The sequence below is a fragment of the Ipomoea nil genome, unplaced genomic scaffold (assembly GCF_001879475.1).
Source record: "Ipomoea nil cultivar Tokyo-kokei standard unplaced genomic scaffold, Asagao_1.1 scaffold1407, whole genome shotgun sequence".
Taxonomy (NCBI): Eukaryota; Viridiplantae; Streptophyta; class Magnoliopsida; order Solanales; family Convolvulaceae; genus Ipomoea; species Ipomoea nil.
This window is the reverse complement of record NW_017617835.1, coordinates 5,813,845-5,833,309: the sequence shown is the minus strand read 5'-3', so window position 1 is coordinate 5,833,309 and position 19,465 is coordinate 5,813,845. Positions and strand designations below refer to the sequence as shown.

Below are 19,465 nucleotides of genomic sequence, written 5' to 3'. Positions count from 1 at the left end.
ATTCGCTTGTGTATGCCCTATTAGTTATGCGCGAATGTCCTATCATATATTTTTAAATATGATATGGTAATTACAAAAATATCATCAATTAGAACTTTTTATAAATTTATATATTAATTTTATTTGTACAAAAATGAAAAGAAAAAAACTAAATTTAAGTTGATTTTTTTTTTTTTTTTTTTTTTTTGTGACAAGAGAAATATACTTAAGGGTTTGAACTCTACTCATATGTAGTAGTCTGTAAATTATACAAATAAAATAAATTACACTAAGACGACCATATGTGACAAATTCAATCAAAGGATATTTGCATGATTATTTTTATTACAAGGAGTGGTTGCTGTCAATTATGCACTAGTGAAAAGGTAGAATGAAATGCCTTGGATACAAGGGAAAGTCAACCAAAATGATAATAATAATAAAAAATCCATTATGATTTGTTTTTTCTTTTTTCATTTTTCTTTACACAACATCAATTAAGTGGTACATGAAAGAGATGGGCTAATAATTGTATTTCTTGTAATGCAAGTATAGGCAGTAAATTTCATTGAAGATTTTAGTTGATTAATTAATTGAATAAGAGCAAATGGGCCAATCAAAACAAGGGCAATGGTCCATTATTTGGCTGGGCATTTTGGCAAACAATCATTTTCACTTGCCTAAGTGCACTAGTAAAAATCTCCATAGAGAGATTAGACAAATCAGCTTTAATTGTAGGGGCCCCTCTTTCACTACCATTAATAATTATAACACAACCACCACCTTATGCCACATGAAAATGATGTTACTTTGGGTAATAGCACGATTATTATACTTAAAACGTTATGAATTTAATTTTTGTCAATATTTTCTTGGTTAATCTCGTTACATGATCTTCAGACAATAATTGTTGTAATTAATGTATCTTCACAAGGAAAATATACAACCAATACTCAAGGGTGTGTAATAAGTAAACCCTACTCCTATGCTTAGTCCTATGCAAAATATGATTACTTCTATGTACCATTATCCATGTATCTTGTGCTAGCTGTGACACTTCATCTTCGCTCATATTCACTAACTTGTTAGCAGATATTAACGGTGAAAAAGAACTCTTTTACCCTGGTTGGTAACATAGTTAGCTTATTAGTTAATTTTGGCTTATTTGATCACTATTAGCTATTTTGACTTGGTTAAACAATCAATATGAGTGTTTGATTAATTAGTTTTTTTTAACAACTTATTCTTCTAAAATGTTAAAATTCAAAAAGCTGCTCAAAGTAATTTTTTCGATAAGCTTTTTGAGAAAGTCATTTTGCATATGTAATCAGCTATCAATTCAACTAATTAAGAACTAATTTACAAAACACTTTTATACAATCAGCTAATATTATCAGTTAATCAAACCAACTAACAACTATTTACCAAACACACCTTAGTAAAATTTAACCAAGTGCCAAAGTATAGGATTTGTTGCATAATGTAGATGCAACTATTAGTAAATAGTAATAACTATACATGCGCTATCATTGGGAAACAGATAGTCAAACACACAAAGATCAAAACAATTTCTTTTTGGTTTCCAAAGAAAAGGTATATGGTGACATTACCTTCATGTTTCCTTGACTCTTTTTATTATTATTATTATTATTATTATTATTATTATTATTATTACATAATACTTTTTGCATAAACTTTTAAAGTGTCAATTGACACGATAACACTTAATTTATATGCAGTACCATATCAAAATAAATGGTAAAGTTATTGAGTTTGCATCCGGTGAGAAAACAAAAAAAGAAAGAAAAAAATGTGACAAAAATACATTTTATTTTATTTTTTTAACCAAAAAGAAAAAAAAGAAAAAAAAAAAAAAAGAACATTATAGTAAGAGATTATAGAAACCCTACTATCATATTACATGTGCAATTTTTATATTGTTCTTTACCTAATTTTGAAGAAAGTAGACAGAGACAAATATATCCATATCAATCTTCTGGTCCATGCACTGCACATACATCACACTTCCCATTTTCATTATTCATCTATCATTTATTTTGTTTTGTAGAATAATAAGGTTGAGATACATAAAAATCAATAATTATCCCATATTTGAGTGTCACTTATACTTCTAATATTAGTCATTTTAGAGGCAACACACCCGAATTGACTAGACACTTGACTTAGTAATCACAAGGCTCAAAGTTCGACTTTATATATGAGGGAGATGTCTATAAGTCTTCTCGGTTTGAGTTTTGGTCAATTATAAGCATGGTTGCAGTAGGCGCTAGGCGCTAGGCGAGCGCAAAAAAAAAAAAAAAATAGTGGTAGACTTGCCGTTTGACAATTTTAATGAGGTTGTTTTCAACATTCAATCAAATAACACAGCCAAATAAATGAAATAATGATAATTTATAAGTCATAACATCATAATAATATTAAAATCAATAATTAATGAAAGACGACATCAGACAAAATCGGTCAAAAACAGACGAAAATGGTCAAAATCTGATGACTTAGCCGAGTTGGCTGACTCGGCCGATTTTGGCCGCCTAGGCGGCCGGCCCAGGAATGGCCACCTACACACAAAAACGGCAAGGCTTGGTGCCGCCTAACTCCTAGGCGGCCGAATTTTGCGACACTGATTATAAGCAATTTAAATTGATTTACATATTTGTGCCACGCTCATTAATAAATGCACCCATAATACCTAGTATAACTCTAAGAAAAGTTGTTTGAGTTGTACAGAATGTAAGAAGTATCAGCGTCGATTGATACATTACAATTTTAATTTCATAATTTTACATTATAATTTAGCATTGTAATATATATTACAATGCTAAATATAATTTTTTAAAAATTTCTTTCACATTTTTTCCTTTTTAATTTTCAAGATATTATTTATTTCAATAAATAATATTTGGCTAGCATGTATCTAAAAGTGCTGTTATAAATCATTTTCAATTGTACCTAATTTGTCAAATTTTATTATGGGATATATTTTCATATTTATCTATCGATTAAATTATTTTATTGTATCTCAAAAATGGTACAAAAGCCCACAGATTGACCTTTCCTGTCCTCCACTACTTTGTGGGGTCTTCTACTAGTGGCACACCTCCAAGAAAAATGCATTTGGTTTGTTGTTTCAAAGGGATAGAAGTTTCTTCCTTGATTTTCTCTCTTTTTTTTACAATAAAAAAAAATGTCAAAATAATAAATTCCTATATTTTATATAAAAGCTTTTGATTAATATTTTATTTAATTAATTAAATAAACTGTAAGCATAGTTTGTAAAATATAATTAAAAATAAATACAAAAAAAAAAATAAAAGAAAGCTGCACTTAGTTTTTTTTTTTTATTTTTTTTTTTATTTTTAAAAATTATATAGATATCATAATTTGGGTGATTCTTGACAAAATACTTGTCAATTTTTAAACAAAATGCCCTAATCTATCTTTAGCCTATTGGTGAACAGTCCATCTCATTGTTTACTATATGAATGAGAATTCTAACTTTGAATTGAAAAGGCAACAAACTTAAAATAAATCTATGTATAGATACATCCGTAATATGTGTAGATAGAATTAAGCCTAAATTTTTTAAAAGATGCTTCAAAATTTGTAAACCTAATTAATAATGATCATAATGAATTGTCATTTCATCTACGCATAAGTTCAATTAAGGTTATACGTCAAATATTTTGTATCAAATTTTATTATTTACGCAACTCACTTGATTAAATTGTAATAATATCAATTAATCCACACATAGTAAGTATTATAAAAGATGTAATAATGCTTAAAAGCTTGTGGTTGACTGACAACCGCATTGGCGAATTATAACTTTATATTATAATGGTTTGATCCCGACCCTTTCATATTGTAAAATTATAAGTTTGATTTCAATCTACACCTTTCTGCTAGTACTCATTGCACATGATCTTCTTAGTGCGTTTTATCTCTCATGTGTGATTTGTGAACTATTACATATAAATAAGATTGAGGGTTTGATAATAATAATGAAAGATGCCACAATATGTAGGTTATATATGTTAATGATATAAGATTAAGTACATAAATTGATATCAAAAAAATGTACAAACAGTTTATGAATGGAGTTTAATGTTTTCCCAGGAATTCAGTACTACATTAACTTCCAACCTTCCATACCTTAAATACTTAAATTCGTCCCATTCCCCTCTCAACTTTCCCAACTGGCCAACGTCTTCTCTCTGTCTCTCTCTGCGCTACAGTTTTGCTCCATTTCCTTGCTTCCAAACAAAAGCCATCTTCCACCATTTCATCTCCCACCAACTCTCTTTAGATTTTGCTTTTAGAATGGTTTCAGAAATCCCTTGACAGGGTTCCCCCAGAAATCTCTTTAACCCGGAAACATTGAACCCATTTGGTCACATTTCCAGTTCAGCTTCGCATTCTTGAACAATACCCAGATTTGGATCCTCGGTTTCAGCTCAGAACTCGTGTAAAGATTGGAGCTTTACTAGGAAGACACATGAAAAATGGAGCACACGCATTTGGTGATTCTAATCATAGGACTGACCTCGTTTTGTGTTGCAGCTTTGGCGGTTTACATGTGGTGTTACTGTCGGAGGAGGGGAGCTGAGGATGTTCCAAGGGATGTAGAAGGTGGTTTTGAGGTTAAGGAAAGAGATGGGGTGGTGGGTAAGGAGATTTTGATGAGGTTTGAGGGTGGGGAAGATCTGACTGTGCTTGATATCCTTGATGCTCCTGGGGAGGTGATAGGGAAATCTGGGTATGGGACTTTGTATAGGGCTGCTTTGTTGAGGTCTAATAGGCCTGCACTGTTGAGATTCTTCAGGCCACCTTGCACTTTGAGCCTGAAAGAAGTGGTGCCAATCATTGAGCTTCTGGGGTCAATTAGGCATCCCAATTTGGTACCTTTGTATGCATTCTATGCAGGGCCCAGAGGGGAGAAGCTGCTGGTTCATTCCTTTTACCGCAGAGGCAATCTGGCTCAATTTATTAGAGGTAAATTTTTCATTTTTTGCATCTGCCTAGTTTTCTCTACTCTGATTGTGGACACAAAGTTCTATTCTGGTGTGTATAGCTTCTCATATTTTCTCCACAAATCTCAAAGATTTGATATTGGGAATTGGGATTCTTGGATTGGGTCTCAATTATATGATCTGAAATATGGTTGTTTGATCTGTCAAACCTGTCCCTCAAATTAATGTCATGTTTGTCAGCTTTTTTTGTTGTTTTGCTTCTGAACCCGCATCCACTACCCGAGGGTGTCCACGGGCTAAACACTGTCTTGTGAGTCCACGGGCTAAACCCCGTCTTGTGAATTAGCCGTAAAAAGACCACAACTAGGTAAACCAGTTAAACCAGCTTAGGTTGCCCAGTTCAAACCAAGAAGGGAATTTGATGTTTTTAATATCATTTAAGGGTCTTGAGTATAGTTGGGTGTGATTGGGTAGGGGTCAGAAAGAGTTGCTTAAAAGTATTCTTCTGGATTTGGAAGAAATTTGTTTTCTTATGCTTAAGTACTATGTATAACTTTCCCATCTACCTAATAGTTAAGTTACTGCTAGCAAGTTTTAGTCTTTGACAATTTGATTTCTTGTCGTTCTAGTTTTGAATGTTTCATTGTGTAGAACAGTAATGCCCTATTGCCTTGAATGAAACAGATGGCGTTGGCGAGGTTCACAAATGGCCCATCATATGTAGGATCTCGATGGGGATTGCTCGAGGTTTAGATTATCTTCATACAGCCTTTGAGATCCCCATAGTCCATGGAAACCTGAAGTCGAAGAACGTACTTTTGGATGGGCATTTTCGTCCACGAGTGTCAGATTTTGGCCTCCACCTCCTCCTGACTCCAACGGCTGGACAGGAGATGCTTGAAACCGCTGCAGTTCAGGGGTACAAGGTGCCGGAGTTGATTAAGATGAAAGATGCTAGTGAAGAAAGTGATATTTACAGCCTCGGAGTAATCTTGTTAGAGTTGCTTACGGGGAAGGAACCGATTGATGAGTACACATACCCTGCTAAAGACGACATTTTTTTGCCGAATGTGGTCAAGAATGCCATCATTGAGGATCGGATTACAGACTTGTTTCATCCGATGGTTCTTGGCCAAAGCAATGGTAAAAAAGAGGCGGTTGAAGATCATATTCTTGAATTGCTTCGACTTGCAATGGATTGCTGTTCCCCGTCGCCTTCTCTTCGGCCTACCGTTAAGGAGTTCCTCACTAGACTCGAAGAAATTGAAAGGTAACAATAAACGATAATTTTCTGCTGAAATGTGAACCCAGTTTTCTCGACAATCACTCGATCAACTTGTGACACACATTGAGGCAGCCTAGTACAGCAATGACGATGTTGATTAATCTAACATTTGGGGTATACCGTGCTTTGGGGAATCAATCTTGAAACGCCACATTTCACATTTCAATCTGTTCAGTCACTATATTGCAAGATTGAAAGGGAAGCTACAAGAATTATGAAGCTGGCCCTTGATCTTTTCCTGCTCGAAATGAATACCAGATTTCTTTATCATAGGGAGTTTGCTTGCTTGCAAGAAAATTCACGGGGTTATTAGAATGGAGAGGCCGAAAGATTCTTTAGCCAAATTCTTGTAATCTAATGACATTCGATTTTATCAGAATATCTCAGAACTGAAGATGATGACACTCATATCTTGAATCTGCAGGCCATCCTACAGTTCAGAACTACACGGAGTTTGTCAAACTTATAAGAGATTAGATCTTACTGTATACATTTGATGATTATATATAAATCATATGCTAATTTCTTTTCATTCTGGTTGTCCTCTTGAAACTATGGAAAATTTATGACAGTGCATTCCAGTTATTTGCCTTGAATTTTCAGCTGGCAGGCAATGCATTCATGTTCTTTGTCTGGTGGGACCCAATTCTTGTATGAGCCTATGAGAATTTTCCCAATACCATGCTCCAACTCCAAGTTGCTTGCAGGCATGGATTCCATTGCTTCTTGTTAAACAACCACCATTTATCCTACCTTTTCTTGCCCACTTTGCATTGGCATTCCCAGCTTTTGTGATTCCTTATAATAAAACGCCTTTTGGGGTAACCCTAGCCAAATTGATCAGACTGTTGACTTGGTAATCATAAGGTACAAATTCGACTCCCAACGGGAGTGGTCTACCGCCCTACTGGCATTCTTGGTTTGAGCTGATCAGCTATGGGCAACTTATGTTGGTTTACCTTCTTGTTGTTCTTTGCTGGTTAGGGTTACAAGGCGGGGTTTACCCGGTGCACACCATTGGGTAGTGGTTCCGGGTTTCTCTCGTCACCCAAAAAAATGTCTTTGCCCCACAGAAAAAGATGGGACTTTTCTTAAGAACCAGGAAACCAGAAGATCTGGGTAAGTGGTGATTGTTGATTAAAGATAGCTAAATGGAGAAGAAAATCTAGATGCCCAGCATCTAATAGATTGGAGAGTGAGTTGTGTTGATGCAAGAAAGAAACTTTAATGCCCTATACAAAAATGAGGAATACAATCTGTCAACTTTACAGTTCATCAGCATTTGACATTGATGGATCTGAAAATCTAATGGCAAAAACAAATGTCTGCAAGGCACAGCAGTCCCTAAAAGTCACTATCTAGAACTAGAAGAGACACCTATATAGACAATCTGAGAGATCTGAGTTATTGCTTACCAGACTTCCACACTGTAATTGCAGAAAGAATCGTGTAGTTTGGTAGAAGGTTCTTGTGAGGTAATGGTAGGTTTGTCATTGGTGAATTCTCGTTCTCGTTTAGCCAACTTTCTATCGCCTTCCGGTCATAGGTATACCCATCGGCTGCAACACAAGGATCCTCCATTACATCCTGCAATAAGAAGGCAACATCTGTCATTCATCAAGAAACGATTGATCTAAAGAGAATATTAAGTGTTGTATCAAGGTGAGCATCCTATCTAGCGTATCAAGGAAACAATGTTGAAAAAAACACTCGGCGCCTGGAGACCGCCTAGGGCGCCTGGAGGCCGACCGCCTAACACCTAGGCGCGATTTTTGCAACACTGCCAGGAAATACCGAGTGTTACACCTGACAGAAAGGGAAGTGTACCTTGAGAATGGGGCACATGAAGTAGTTAGGTGGAGGGGGCGGGGCGATTGATGCCATTTCTTTAGCTTGATTTGCTACATCTTTCAGCTTCTCGAGAACCGGGAGTATATGATCCTTCAGGTCGGGTCTATCCTTTCGCTTAAGCTCTGTGCATCTTAGAGCTAGTACTGCCAATTCCTTTGTCTCTTCTCGTGGCCATTTACCAGCCTCGGTGTCAAGTATCTCCTCGAGGGTATCAATGTCAATAGCAGTTTCGACAATGTGTGTTAGTCCGATGGCCTGTTTTGCTGTCAACAGCTGCAGAATAACCATTCCGAGTGCATAAACATCGGACTTTGGAGAGATCAAGCCAGTCCTTGTATACTCGGGATCTATATAGCAGACCGTTCCAACGGGGCCCGTTTCCTTGTGTAATGTGGACATTGAAGAGCCCGAATGAATCACAGTTGACAGCCCAACATCGCCGATTTTGCTTACAAGGTTACGGTCAAGCAATATGTTCCCCGGTTTGAGATCACGATGGACAATCGTTTCGGGTTTTGAGTTGTGGAGAAAGACGAGGGCAGATGCCACTTCCCAGGCTATTCGATATCTGTCAAACCATGGAATGGGAGGAGTGCCGTTTTTCCTGAACAATCTGTCGTCCAAGCTCCCGTTCTCCATGAACTCGTAGACTAGGCAACCATGATCGGGGCATGCACCGAGAAGAATTAGCAAGTGTGGATGGCGAATTCTGCTCAATACTTCAATCTGAAAACCGAAAAAAAAAGTGCAGTTTAACCATATAACCATAATGTGCAATTCAACTATCAGCTTAGACTTTTAGTTGAGATGGAGCACATGCTTCAATTTGGTATAGCCATGACAAAGGTCATGGTTTGAATCTCCGCTTCATGAGCATATAACCATAATGTGCAATCCAACTATCACATGCTTCAATTTGATGAATTTAGATTCTCATTCATAAAGTTGCCTTACCTCCTGCTGAAATTGCTTGGTTCTCTGGGCTTCCATGGAGCGGAGAACTTTCACTGCAACAGTCGTGTGATGAAGATTGCATTTATAAACTGTTCCATATGCTCCCATCCCGATTTTAAGATCCTCGGAGAAAGAAGATGTTGCAGACACGATTTCTTCCCACGTAAATTCCTGGTAATGATGCACTCTCCCCATAAACGCGTTCTCGAGCTTCTCTTTTTCTTTGGCTTCTCGAAGCGCATTCATCTCCGCTTCTTTTCTCACAGAAGCCTCTCTTTCAGCACAGTTCTTCACATAATCAGCTTCTGTCCTTGCAGCCTCGTATTTCTCTCTCTCTTTTTCTGCCATGGCTCTTGCTTCCTCCTCGTTAGAGAGGATCTTCTTGAGCCTAATCTCTTCCTCTAATTGCTGTTTTCGAAGATCACTTATCTGATTAAAGTTCAAAATATGAGCATACTAGCAGAAAAACGAACGAGAATCAGTAGTTAATCAGAATGCTTCTAAAAATACCTTCCTCGAAGCATCAACTGCTTCGGTTTGTGCCATTGCATACATTCCTCGAACATGTCTGAGCTCAATTCTTAACTTTTCTAGCTCGAAATTTATGTTCACCTGCATATAAACGTGTTAAAATCGCACAATCTTCACTGCCCGGGAAGCAGAAGTAGATTACCATTTACCTGCTCTCCAGATGAAAAATCCCGAGGCACATCTGAAGTGGAAGCTTGGTCATTCGTCCATGACGAATCGTCTGTCACCATGCTCGGGGTAGACTCGTGCTTCGTTACATTGATAATATCTTCTGGACTTCCATTGTTCTTTCGTTTTTCAGGTTCCACATAAAATTCTGTGGTGGAGGCTACAGAGGCGATTGTTTCAACCGAACCTGATCTTTTATGCAGAAGCGTCTGATTAATATTTGAAAGAGCTTGAAACCGTTGCAGTGGGAGCGAAGGAGAGCAGAACTGTGAGTACGAAGCAGTTGAGTCTGACCGCTCTAAAGAAGAAGAAGATGCAAACGAACAAATCAAGAATGATGACAAGTGAAAAAATGAGCATAGTGTTTGGTAAAACATCATATGACAGCAACAACATAGTACTAAATTGCAGAGAAAAGAAAGAATCATATCTCTACAGGCTCCGTTTGGCAGTGCTTATAGCTTATTTTAAGATACTAATAAGCTATATGCTCTGTTTGGTACTGTTCCTAAAATAAGCTAGTAGCTTAAAATAAGAGCTTATTTTGAAGAGCTACCTTACAGTAAAAACAAGGAACTCATACCAGTTAGCGATCTGGAACCACGGCCCGAGGAAATACTAGTTGAGCAGCTCGTTTCGCTATCTTCAACTGTTGCGACGCTGCCAGTCCTATCCGAGCTAGACGGGCGTATAGAAGACAGTTTCCCTTTAGAAATGGCATACACCGTGCAGAAGCTCGGGATGCCTTCTGAGATTCGTGCAGATAAGGTCTGTCGCCTCGAGAACATGCGACGAGAGGATGCACCTATCACGAGCTTGTCAATGTTGCAGTTCACAACCTCGTTTGCTATTGCATTTACGATGTTGTCTGATTCGATCTGTTGAACTTCAACCTCAACCTGCCACAGGAATCTGTACTTTAGTATCTACAAGGAATCTCTCCAGTTCCAAAGCAAAGCTCATACCTTTCTCCTAGTACACAATGCCTTGTATGGAAGAAGCTTTTGAGAAGTTTGCCATTCGATTTCTTTTATGAAAGCAGCTGCAACATCATCGCGTACTTGTGAAATAGGAATCGAATTCCCCACTGAATGTAAAGACAGATTACAACATTAATTCTCCCAACATTACATAAAACCATGTTTCTTGATCAAGTTTGCAGTCTTTTTATGGTTATGAACTTATGATTACAGATTGCTATGCTACTACTTACTGGGAGTTGGAACTGCAGAAATCACAGGTCGAACGTGTAAGAGCTTGAAGAGAATCTTCCCTTCTGGAACAAATTTGTCCAGTGCCCAGTTCACTGCATATTTGCTTTTCGATTTCCCATTGATAGCTACTGCAACAACCAAAGAGGGCGAAGGGGGCATCGCGTTTAGACCATCCATCTCAGACTGCAAAAACTTCTTCTCTGCAAAACTTTATCCTCTGCAGAAAAGAAAAATGACAGAAAACTAACATTGGATGGAGAATCTAAGGAATAGATCTTATAAACCAAACACAACATACAAAGCCTATGCAGTCCTAGAATGGTTAAGAATATGCTGTCCTAGAATGGTTAAGAATGTTCTTTACTATGATTACCAAGAACTTGCCTAGTTGACAAAAAAGCATGAAAAGATCAAACCTTTTTGTAATTCTGAAGTGAAGCCATGCTAAAAGTCAGATATAGATGCAAACAAGTGAACAACCAAGTAAATTCACAGAACCAAAACAAAGACATCCTTTTTCCTAAAACCTGCTACCCCAATTTAGTATTAAGAAACAAGAATAAAATATAAGGTGAAAAAGGCACATTACATCAAAATTCAAACACCCCCACTACTGCAACAACCCAAAAAGGAAAAAAAATCAAATCTTTAAGCTCTAACCTTTCCTTAAACCTTAAAATGTCCAAGAAAATCATGAAATTACAAACACCCAGAAAAGGATAAATAAAACCAGAAGCTCTTACCAGGTTTTTATGGATGAAAAATGTCAAGAACCAAGGAATTGCCTGGGTTCTACCAGAGGCATTCAAGCAAGAAATGAAGAACACAACATTTTCTCTCTCTAAAAAACAATTCAATGGCAAAAGAACATGAATTCACACAGTACTATGACTCTATGAGTATATTTAAGGTTGGGTAGCTTCCCAGAAAAGGAGTAAATGTGAGACACACCCCCTATCTTAACTCCCCCAAAGGCTTCACTCTTTCAGCTCTCTGAATTCTGATTGGTCTGGAAGGCAAAAACCGTGGCGTAAGACGATTAACTACTTCAGAATATTCCGGGGTTTTATATTTTCATTTGATTTAATCAATTCAGCTGATCATATATTAAATTATTATGAAATAACCAATTTGCTTTAAAATATGTATTTAAAAAAAATAAAGTAATTGTTTGTTTGGTATCTTCTTTTGTTATCTTAGTAATTCAGCATGTCTTTTCTGTGTCAGCAATTCAGCATGTCTTTTCTTTCATTTGGTTTATACGGAATTTTATTCTTATCTTAGTATAAAAATGATTTTTTTTTTTTTAATGTTTTACAGTTGACATAAAACATTGTAAGTCTAACTGTCAGTTTGTTGTGGAAGACCGTTAATCTTGAAAAGCCCCAAGAGATTGAGGACAAACTGTAATGATTTACCCAATCATCATGATGAAACCTAAAGTCCCGTATTGATTTACTCTGTACAATACGAAATAAATAAATAAATATAAATGTACATCATATTATCTTTGATTTACGGAAAAATCAGTCATCGCTACATGTGTACATGCTATTATTGATATTATAAAGTAAAATAAAAAGAAAAAAAAAACAGCTGGTACATTTAGTAGGTGATATTTAATTTCTTCACCAGACACAAACTTCATGAGTAAATGGCTGACTCTGTTGACTTTGACTAGTATACAATTGCAAGTTGGACTAGTTGATTAATTAATTAATGAATAAATAAGAATAAAAAGATTTCTTCATTTGATGCATTGAAGATTACGGGTTTGATTCTTGTCGATCAATACTTTTTTAATTGAGTCAGTTAAGCTTATTGTACAAAATTTTTCTAGTGTAGTTTATTTGTATGGTGTGATTTACGGACTATTATACATGAATGAGTTTACTTTTCAACAACTTTTGTTAGTGGGCAGTGTTTCTGGCTACTTTTGACCGGTAGTTAGTGTTTCCGGCTACAATTGATAGGTGATTAGTAATAGTGACGAGTAATTTTTCACATTTTCAAAGTGGTTGCATTGGTTACAAGAAAGAATTTGGTCGTGTGGATTGGTCTAAACAAGTAGGGATGGCAATGGGGCGGGGCGGGGGCGGGGAGTATACTCCCCGTCCCCGTCCCCGCGACCCTGTCCCCATCCCCGTCCCCGTCCCCGTCCCCGGCGGGGAATTGAAAATATTCCCCATCCCCGTCCACACGGGGAATAGGCGGGGACGGGGATTCCCCATTCCCCGTCTACTATTAGTCAAAATGTTAAACAATTGTAATTTAAAAAATAATAATAATAATTTAAGTTCTAATTTTAAAAATTAAAGTACCAAGTCTACAATAAATATATATATATATATATATATATATATATATATATATATATATATAGCATTACTGTCACTTATATATACTATATACTATAATGGCAACATTAATTATATATATAGCTCATTACAGCATTAATGGTACATATACTACATATATATAGTTCATTACAGCACTGTACAGTACATATATATATATATATATATATATATATATATATATATATATATATATATATATATATATATAATTATTCGGGGACGGGGCGGGGCGGGGAGGGGTATCCCCGTCCCCGGCGGGGAATCACACGTATTCCCCGTCCCCGTCCCCGTTTCTCGAAAATTTTCCCCATCCCCATCTTTGTCGGGGCGGGGATCGGGGATCCCCGTCGGGAACGGGGCACATTACCATCCCTATAAACAAGTGTATGTATGTAGTGGAGTTAAATAGTGATTCCTAAGTTGTCATTAGAAAGATTAAAGAGAATATTGAGATCAGAGATGAGATCCTCATTTATTGGTCCTTAAACTAACTCATCAAAGAGATAACTAGTTAGGATCGTGATAGTTAGATTGTTGATATCCATTGAAATGATGAGATAATTGATGAATGATATATCTGTTGATCATATATATAGACACACACATGCATCATGCATGATGATGATGTGGGGAAGTACGTACAGTGCATGCATATTGCCGGATTTGCTACGCAAAGCTTAGTTTAATTTAAACCAATAAATTAACCATCAATATTGTAACAATAATCTTTTGTTTGTTTTCTTGTGTGATATGAACCTATATACCCTTAATCCTTCATCTAGTCAAACAACAAGTCTCACCCTGGCCTACAATTTCATGTTCAAGACTCAAGAGTCTAAGTCAATATTACTCTTTAATTTCGTGTGTTATCTAATTTTTTGTTTGGCAAAACCATGGGTACCGGTATAGGTATTTGATCGTCTTTTAGTCACTGCTATAAAAATCCCACCTAAGCATCGATTAATCGAAGCTTAGGCACTAAGCGATAACCAGGGTTGTAAAAATCCTACCTAGGCGCTAGGCGCCCCTTGGCCGTGGCGATTTTCCCTCTAGGCGCCCGCCTAGGAAACCGGCCGCCTAAGCGCCCGCCTAGCGCCTAACTCGGCCGGTTACACCGAGTTAACTCGTCAATTTCTGTCGAGTTAGCCGAGTTAACCCGGCCGACTCGACCTTGCTAATTTTTTTTTATTTATATGATATATATATATATATATATATATATATATATATATATATATATATATATATATATATATATATATATATATGTGTGTGTGTGTGTGTGTGTGTGTGTGTGTGTGTGTGTGTGTGTGTATGTATGTATAATATGACATATATGCACCTATACACGTGCATTGTTTCTCTTTTTTTTAGTTAGCCGCCTAGGTGACCACCTAGCCCGCTTAGGCCCCCCCCCCGCCTAGGCCGTCTAGGCGCTACTCTACCTCCTGACTAGCGCCTAGCGCCTATTGCAACCATGTCGATAACTGACCGCCTAACTATCATCATAATCAGTGGTTTAGGTGGTTGACCGGCTAGGCAACCAACTAGACCGCCTAAGCATCGTCTAGGCCTTCTAGGCACCCACTAGGCCGCCTAAGCATCGTCTAGGCCTTCTAGAGTTCTAGGCACCCACTAGGCCGCCTAGAGGCGAACCAACCCGTCTAAGCCTCCTAGCAGGCACCCACTAGGCTGCCTAGAGCCAGCCAGCCGATTAGGCCGCCTAAGTATCGTCTAAGCCTCCTAGGCGCCGGTTAGGCTTCCAGACACTGACTAAGCCGTCTAGTTAACCGATTAGCTATTATTCCCTTTTTTTTTAGGTAGAAGTTGAAGAATGAATGCTGACAACCATACTTTCGAAGGAGTTAATGTGTAAGTTCATGAGACTTTTCTTTGGGTATCGGACACAGCAAAGCCGCGTTTCCCTGGCGAAGACGTTGACGCCCAGAGAAAAGGATGAAACATCATTTGTCCCACATATGAACTCATCTTTTTCCACGACTTTTGGGGGGACCAAAAGGAGTCACTATTAAATTTCTTCCAAGTTTAACTATATCTAATTAAATTAAGTAATTTCAATGGAAAAGACACAAATATCAATCAATACCGTCACTTAATGATTAAGTTGGGAGGTGACAAGAAAATGTTCATCACATTTGTTCTATACTTTGATTTGCAGTAGACTTCACAGACATATACACCATGTTAAGGATACATGAAGCATCGATCTTCATCGAACAGACCTGGTTTCCGGGAGAACAGTGAAAACCTCGACGTCGTTCATCCCAGGTTTCATAACCGAGTACTGAAATGTCCATCCATAGCACGCGCCCGCATGATGGCCGCTCTTGTTGACAGCGAAAATGGCCCCAGTGAAGTCCGGGTATTTCCTTGCTATTCGCGAAATTGCATCCTGAGCAGCAGCTCTCGGTTCCAGGCCTAGCCTCATGCTCTCAACCACTTGATAGCTGTGAGAACAAACGAGTTTATAAGGACATAGGTTAGACTAGCTAATTGGTTGGATTCAATCTTTCATAACAGTAACATAATGAATATGTGAAGAAGTTATGCATTGTGTCATTAACAACGAAAACACTATAATACCATGGAAGGAAGCGCATCATGATGTCACCATCCCCGGTTGCACCACAAGCTCCGACTTCAGAAATGGCATATGCGGAAGACCCAGGGATAGGTCCATCGCCAACCCTGCAATTGCACAAATTCTCAGATAGATTCCTTCAAACATTTACGGGTCATTAAGAAAACCTCGTAAACATCATTACCTCCCAGGAATCTTAAATGTTGCCCCATTGGTAGAGGTGCCAGCTGCAATTTGTCCTTTCTAAAGAGACAAAAATATTTCGTATTTCGTGTTGAGTATACTTGTGGAGGAATTGAAAAACTAAACTACGGTGGAGCTCAAACTTACTTTATCAACAACAGCCATAGATATCGTGTCATGGTTGTTAGGACCTATATGAAACGATCCCGATCCATTAGGTCCAACCGAACATTTTGTCTCGTCCTGGTAGGTATAGCCCTTTGGACGATAAGGACCACAGTTGTCTGTAGGAATGACATTTTTCCTAAAATTAGGCTGGCAATTGTTTTCTTTCCATTTGGTCCATTTTTCTATCGATTCTGTCGAGCTTAGGTTCGTTGGACCTGGAAGCCCCATTGAAATGGCAAAAACCGAAGCTTTCTCCCCAACGAGCATCGTGTGTGTACTATACTCCATCACCAGCCTCGCAGCTTTTATGCCATCTTTCACATACCTCATACCCGCAACAGCTCCAACTTCCATCGTTACCTATGTATGTCTTAGCATATGCAAAATAGATTGTAATTCCGGTTTTCGCTTTTATCAGCAAGGACGAAAAATGCAGGAAATTAAATAGTCGAACAGTTTTTACCCCGTTCATGACCATAGCATCAATCGTGGTTTCTCCATTCTCGTCTGGACTTCCACCAGGCCCAACTGAGCATAGAAATGAAGAATTACACAACCAAAAATGCTGGGAAAGCCTTCACACGGGGAAATTAGAAAGGTCGTATTCTATTAGAAATGAGAATTTGATGTAAATAAACCATTTTCGTTTAAGAAATATGCTAGTACAGCAAGAAGGAACAACATAGAAATGGCAATTATGGGTCCAGTAATACCTGTACCATCACACCGCAATTCCTCGCAAGTTGAACAACCTTCCACCACTGCATCTATAGCTGATGAACCACTATCGGCAGCCCTCCAGGCAGCTCTAACAGCTTCCAGGAATGGCCAGGTGCTTATAACTAAAGGGTACTGTTCTGACTTCTCCAACTCACTTCCACCTGCCTATTTCCACACCCATAATGTTAATAGTATTCTAAAAAAGAACATAGAACATGGAACATCGTTGAGATTAATGAGAACAAGAAACGATATAACTATGGCAGAAAATAAAGAAGACAAGATTTATGTGGTTCGCAATCTGCCTAGCTGTTCTTTTATTAATTCTTGTGGTGATAAAACACCTAGAGATACAATCAACGTACTTATATCCATTCTTGTGGTGACCAAATTCCCCTTTTATTCAACCAAACGGGCAGAAATTTCACAAGGTTTTTTCTTTTACCATTTTTGGTCCCAGCTCCAAATTGATTTTTCAGACAAGCAGACACCAGAGAGACCTAAAGATTCAATCTTTTTCATCCCTACTTCTCAAGAACCAGGTTTGGGGAAAACCCAACAACGAAAATTAATTGCAAAACATTTCCATCACTATAAATCATCAGGAAATTGATGAATTGCATTACTGTAACTATATGCATATAGAGAGGTCAGAATTGTGCATACATAGTATGTAAGCAGAGAGATATGTATTACCAAGATGCAGAGGAGTGTGAAGAGGAGAAGACGAGTGATCGGAAGATGTTTGCCGACGGTCACCATTATCGTTGAAATCAGTCAGTGTCAGTGAGTGAACTTTCCGGAGTTTCAGACTACCCGACCGGAGATTACTAGAGCAACCCCAATAACGAGGTTGTGCACAGGTTTTGAGAGTAAAAGTGTGACATGGAGGAGAGAGGAGAGCAATCATTATACCAGGGTGCATATAGCAATGTGCGCCTCACGTCTTCCAAAACGACGTCGTTTTGATAAATTTTATACTTTCAAGTATAAAATTTTGTACATTCTATTATATAATTTTGTACATTCGAAACATAGCAATTTTCAGTTATAAAATTTGGTGTTTTCAGGTATATAATTCTGTACATTCGAAACATAGCAATTTATAAAATTTGGTGTTTTCAGGTATATAATTCTGTACATTCGAATCATGAGAATTTTCAGTTATAAAATTATGTATTTTTAGGTATAAAATTTTGTGTTTTCAGGTATAAAATTCTGTATTTTCTATTATACAATTCTGTACATTCGAAACATGAATTTTTTTTTTAAGAAGTTAACAGCAAAACGCGAAAAAATACAAAACAATGTCGTTTTGGGCCAGGACACACATTGTGCGCCCTTGTGCACAGTATAATTTGCAGATGGGAGAATGTGTTGCAGGAGTTGGGGCTCTTTGTCCCTTTGTGTGGACCCCACAAAGAAAAGAAGCAAGCAGAAAAGAGAAAGTGGGTTGCACATTCGCGCCCGACATGCAGTGGTTCAATTTTTTTTCTTTTTTATTTTGCTAACATTTTGTTTTTGTTTGTTTTTTTTTTTTCTCTCATTTTCTCTTTCTTAACGACACCTACAAAAACCGCAAATTATGCTGTGCAACCGAATGCACCTTGCAAGGTGCATACGGTTGCAAAACGGCGCCGTTTTGGTTAAAAAACGCGCGTCCCACTTAAAGAAGAAATCAGATTCGATTCCCGGCAATAACATTTTTATATATCCAGAAATTCATAACTATATATCCACAAATTCATAACTATATATCCACAGTGAATGAATGAAGTAAAAATTCACAATGAATGAATGAATGAATGAAGTAAAAATCCACAATGAATGAACTAAATATCCACAATGAATGAACTAAATATCCATAAATTCATAACTATATATCCAGAAATTCATAACTATATATCCATAAATTCATAACTATATATCCACAGTGAATGAATGAAGTAAATATCTACAATGAATGAACTAAATATCCACAATGAATGAACTAAATATCTATAAATTCATAACTATATATCCACAAATTTATAACTATATATCCACAAATTCATAACTATATATCCACAATAATGCTATTGCCGAGAATCGAACCTGAATTTTTTTTTTTTTAAGTGGACGCGCGTTTTTAGTCAAAACGACGTCGTTTTGCAACGTATGCACCATGCGCATGGTACATTCGGTTGCACAGCATAACTATTGTACAAAAACTACACCAAAATTCTCACTATTGAAGATGTCCAATCTGGAGATCAAGGCCCAATAAAGTGAATTTCCAGCCTAGACCACAGCCCAATTAGTCTTGTATACTTAAATTTTCATTTACTTGAAAGTCCACAATTTAAATTAAGCTCGTTATGATCTTAGTCTGTAAAGAATCATAATGTAAATTAACTTAGGTGTTCATAACTTACTAGCTCAAGGAAAAAAAGATCAATAAGTGATTCACTCAAAGAAAG

The 19,465-nt window shown here is 37.3% G+C and overlaps 3 protein-coding genes across 5 annotated transcripts; 1 reads left to right on the top strand and 2 right to left on the bottom strand.

Annotated features, from left to right (window-relative positions):
- Positions 1–4,065: 4,065 nt before the first annotated feature.
- LOC109186649 (putative kinase-like protein TMKL1) lies at positions 4,066–6,826 on the top strand. Its single transcript, XM_019336728.1, has 2 exons — positions 4,066–4,992; positions 5,655–6,826. Exons 1-2 carry the CDS (start codon positions 4,503–4,505, stop codon positions 6,242–6,244), a joined length of 1,080 nt encoding a protein of 359 aa, XP_019192273.1. The 5' UTR covers positions 4,066–4,502; the 3' UTR covers positions 6,245–6,826.
- A 520-nt stretch (positions 6,827–7,346) lies between these two features.
- Positions 7,347–12,011, bottom strand: LOC109186647 (U-box domain-containing protein 35-like). 3 transcript variants are annotated; one of them, XM_019336726.1, is made up of 10 exons: positions 11,717–12,008; positions 10,973–11,190; positions 10,725–10,846; positions 10,343–10,658; positions 9,741–10,057; positions 9,571–9,672; positions 9,061–9,489; positions 8,083–8,832; positions 7,671–7,842; positions 7,347–7,487 (listed from the first exon to the last, which is right to left on the bottom strand). In XM_019336726.1, the coding sequence occupies exons 2-10, from the start codon at positions 11,148–11,150 to the stop codon at positions 7,480–7,482; spliced, it is 2,394 nt and encodes a 797-aa protein (XP_019192271.1). In that variant the 5' UTR covers positions 11,151–11,190; positions 11,717–12,008; the 3' UTR covers positions 7,347–7,479. The 3 variants fall into 3 exon arrangements, with proteins under 3 accessions (XP_019192271.1, XP_019192270.1, XP_019192269.1); XM_019336725.1 differs by having other exon boundaries at positions 7,410–7,842; positions 11,932–12,011; XM_019336724.1 differs by having other exon boundaries at positions 7,410–7,842.
- Positions 12,012–15,427: 3,416 nt separating this feature from the next.
- Positions 15,428–17,875, bottom strand: LOC109186648 (probable isoaspartyl peptidase/L-asparaginase 3). The gene is made up of 7 exons (XM_019336727.1): positions 17,703–17,875; positions 17,000–17,171; positions 16,750–16,814; positions 16,266–16,646; positions 16,120–16,178; positions 15,938–16,042; positions 15,428–15,801 (listed from the first exon to the last, which is right to left on the bottom strand). The coding sequence occupies exons 1-7, from the start codon at positions 17,766–17,768 to the stop codon at positions 15,564–15,566; spliced, it is 1,086 nt and encodes a 361-aa protein (XP_019192272.1). The 5' UTR covers positions 17,769–17,875; the 3' UTR covers positions 15,428–15,563.
- Positions 17,876–19,465: the final 1,590 nt, after the last annotated feature.

Coding starts and splice junctions, on each gene's coding strand:
- LOC109186649 (XM_019336728.1), top strand. CDS start 4,503: ATGGAGCACACGCATTTGGTGATTCTAATCATAGGACTGACCTCGTTT. Junction 4,993..5,654: donor TCTGGCTCAATTTATTAGAG/GTAAATTTTTCA, acceptor TGAATGAAACAG/ATGGCGTTGGCGAGGTTCAC.
- LOC109186647 (XM_019336725.1), bottom strand. CDS start 11,150: ATGGATGGTCTAAACGCGATGCCCCCTTCGCCCTCTTTGGTTGTTGCA. Junction 10,847..10,972: donor TTCTGCAGTTCCAACTCCCA/GTAAGTAGTAGC, acceptor CTTTACATTCAG/TGGGGAATTCGATTCCTATT. Junction 10,058..10,342: donor TGGTTCCAGATCGCTAACTG/GTATGAGTTCCT, acceptor CTTCTTCTTTAG/AGCGGTCAGACTCAACTGCT.
- LOC109186648 (XM_019336727.1), bottom strand. CDS start 17,768: ATGGTGACCGTCGGCAAACATCTTCCGATCACTCGTCTTCTCCTCTTC. Junction 16,647..16,749: donor ATGCTATGGTCATGAACGGG/GTAAAAACTGTT, acceptor AGACATACATAG/GTAACGATGGAAGTTGGAGC. Junction 15,802..15,937: donor ATGATGCGCTTCCTTCCATG/GTATTATAGTGT, acceptor TTGTTCTCACAG/CTATCAAGTGGTTGAGAGCA.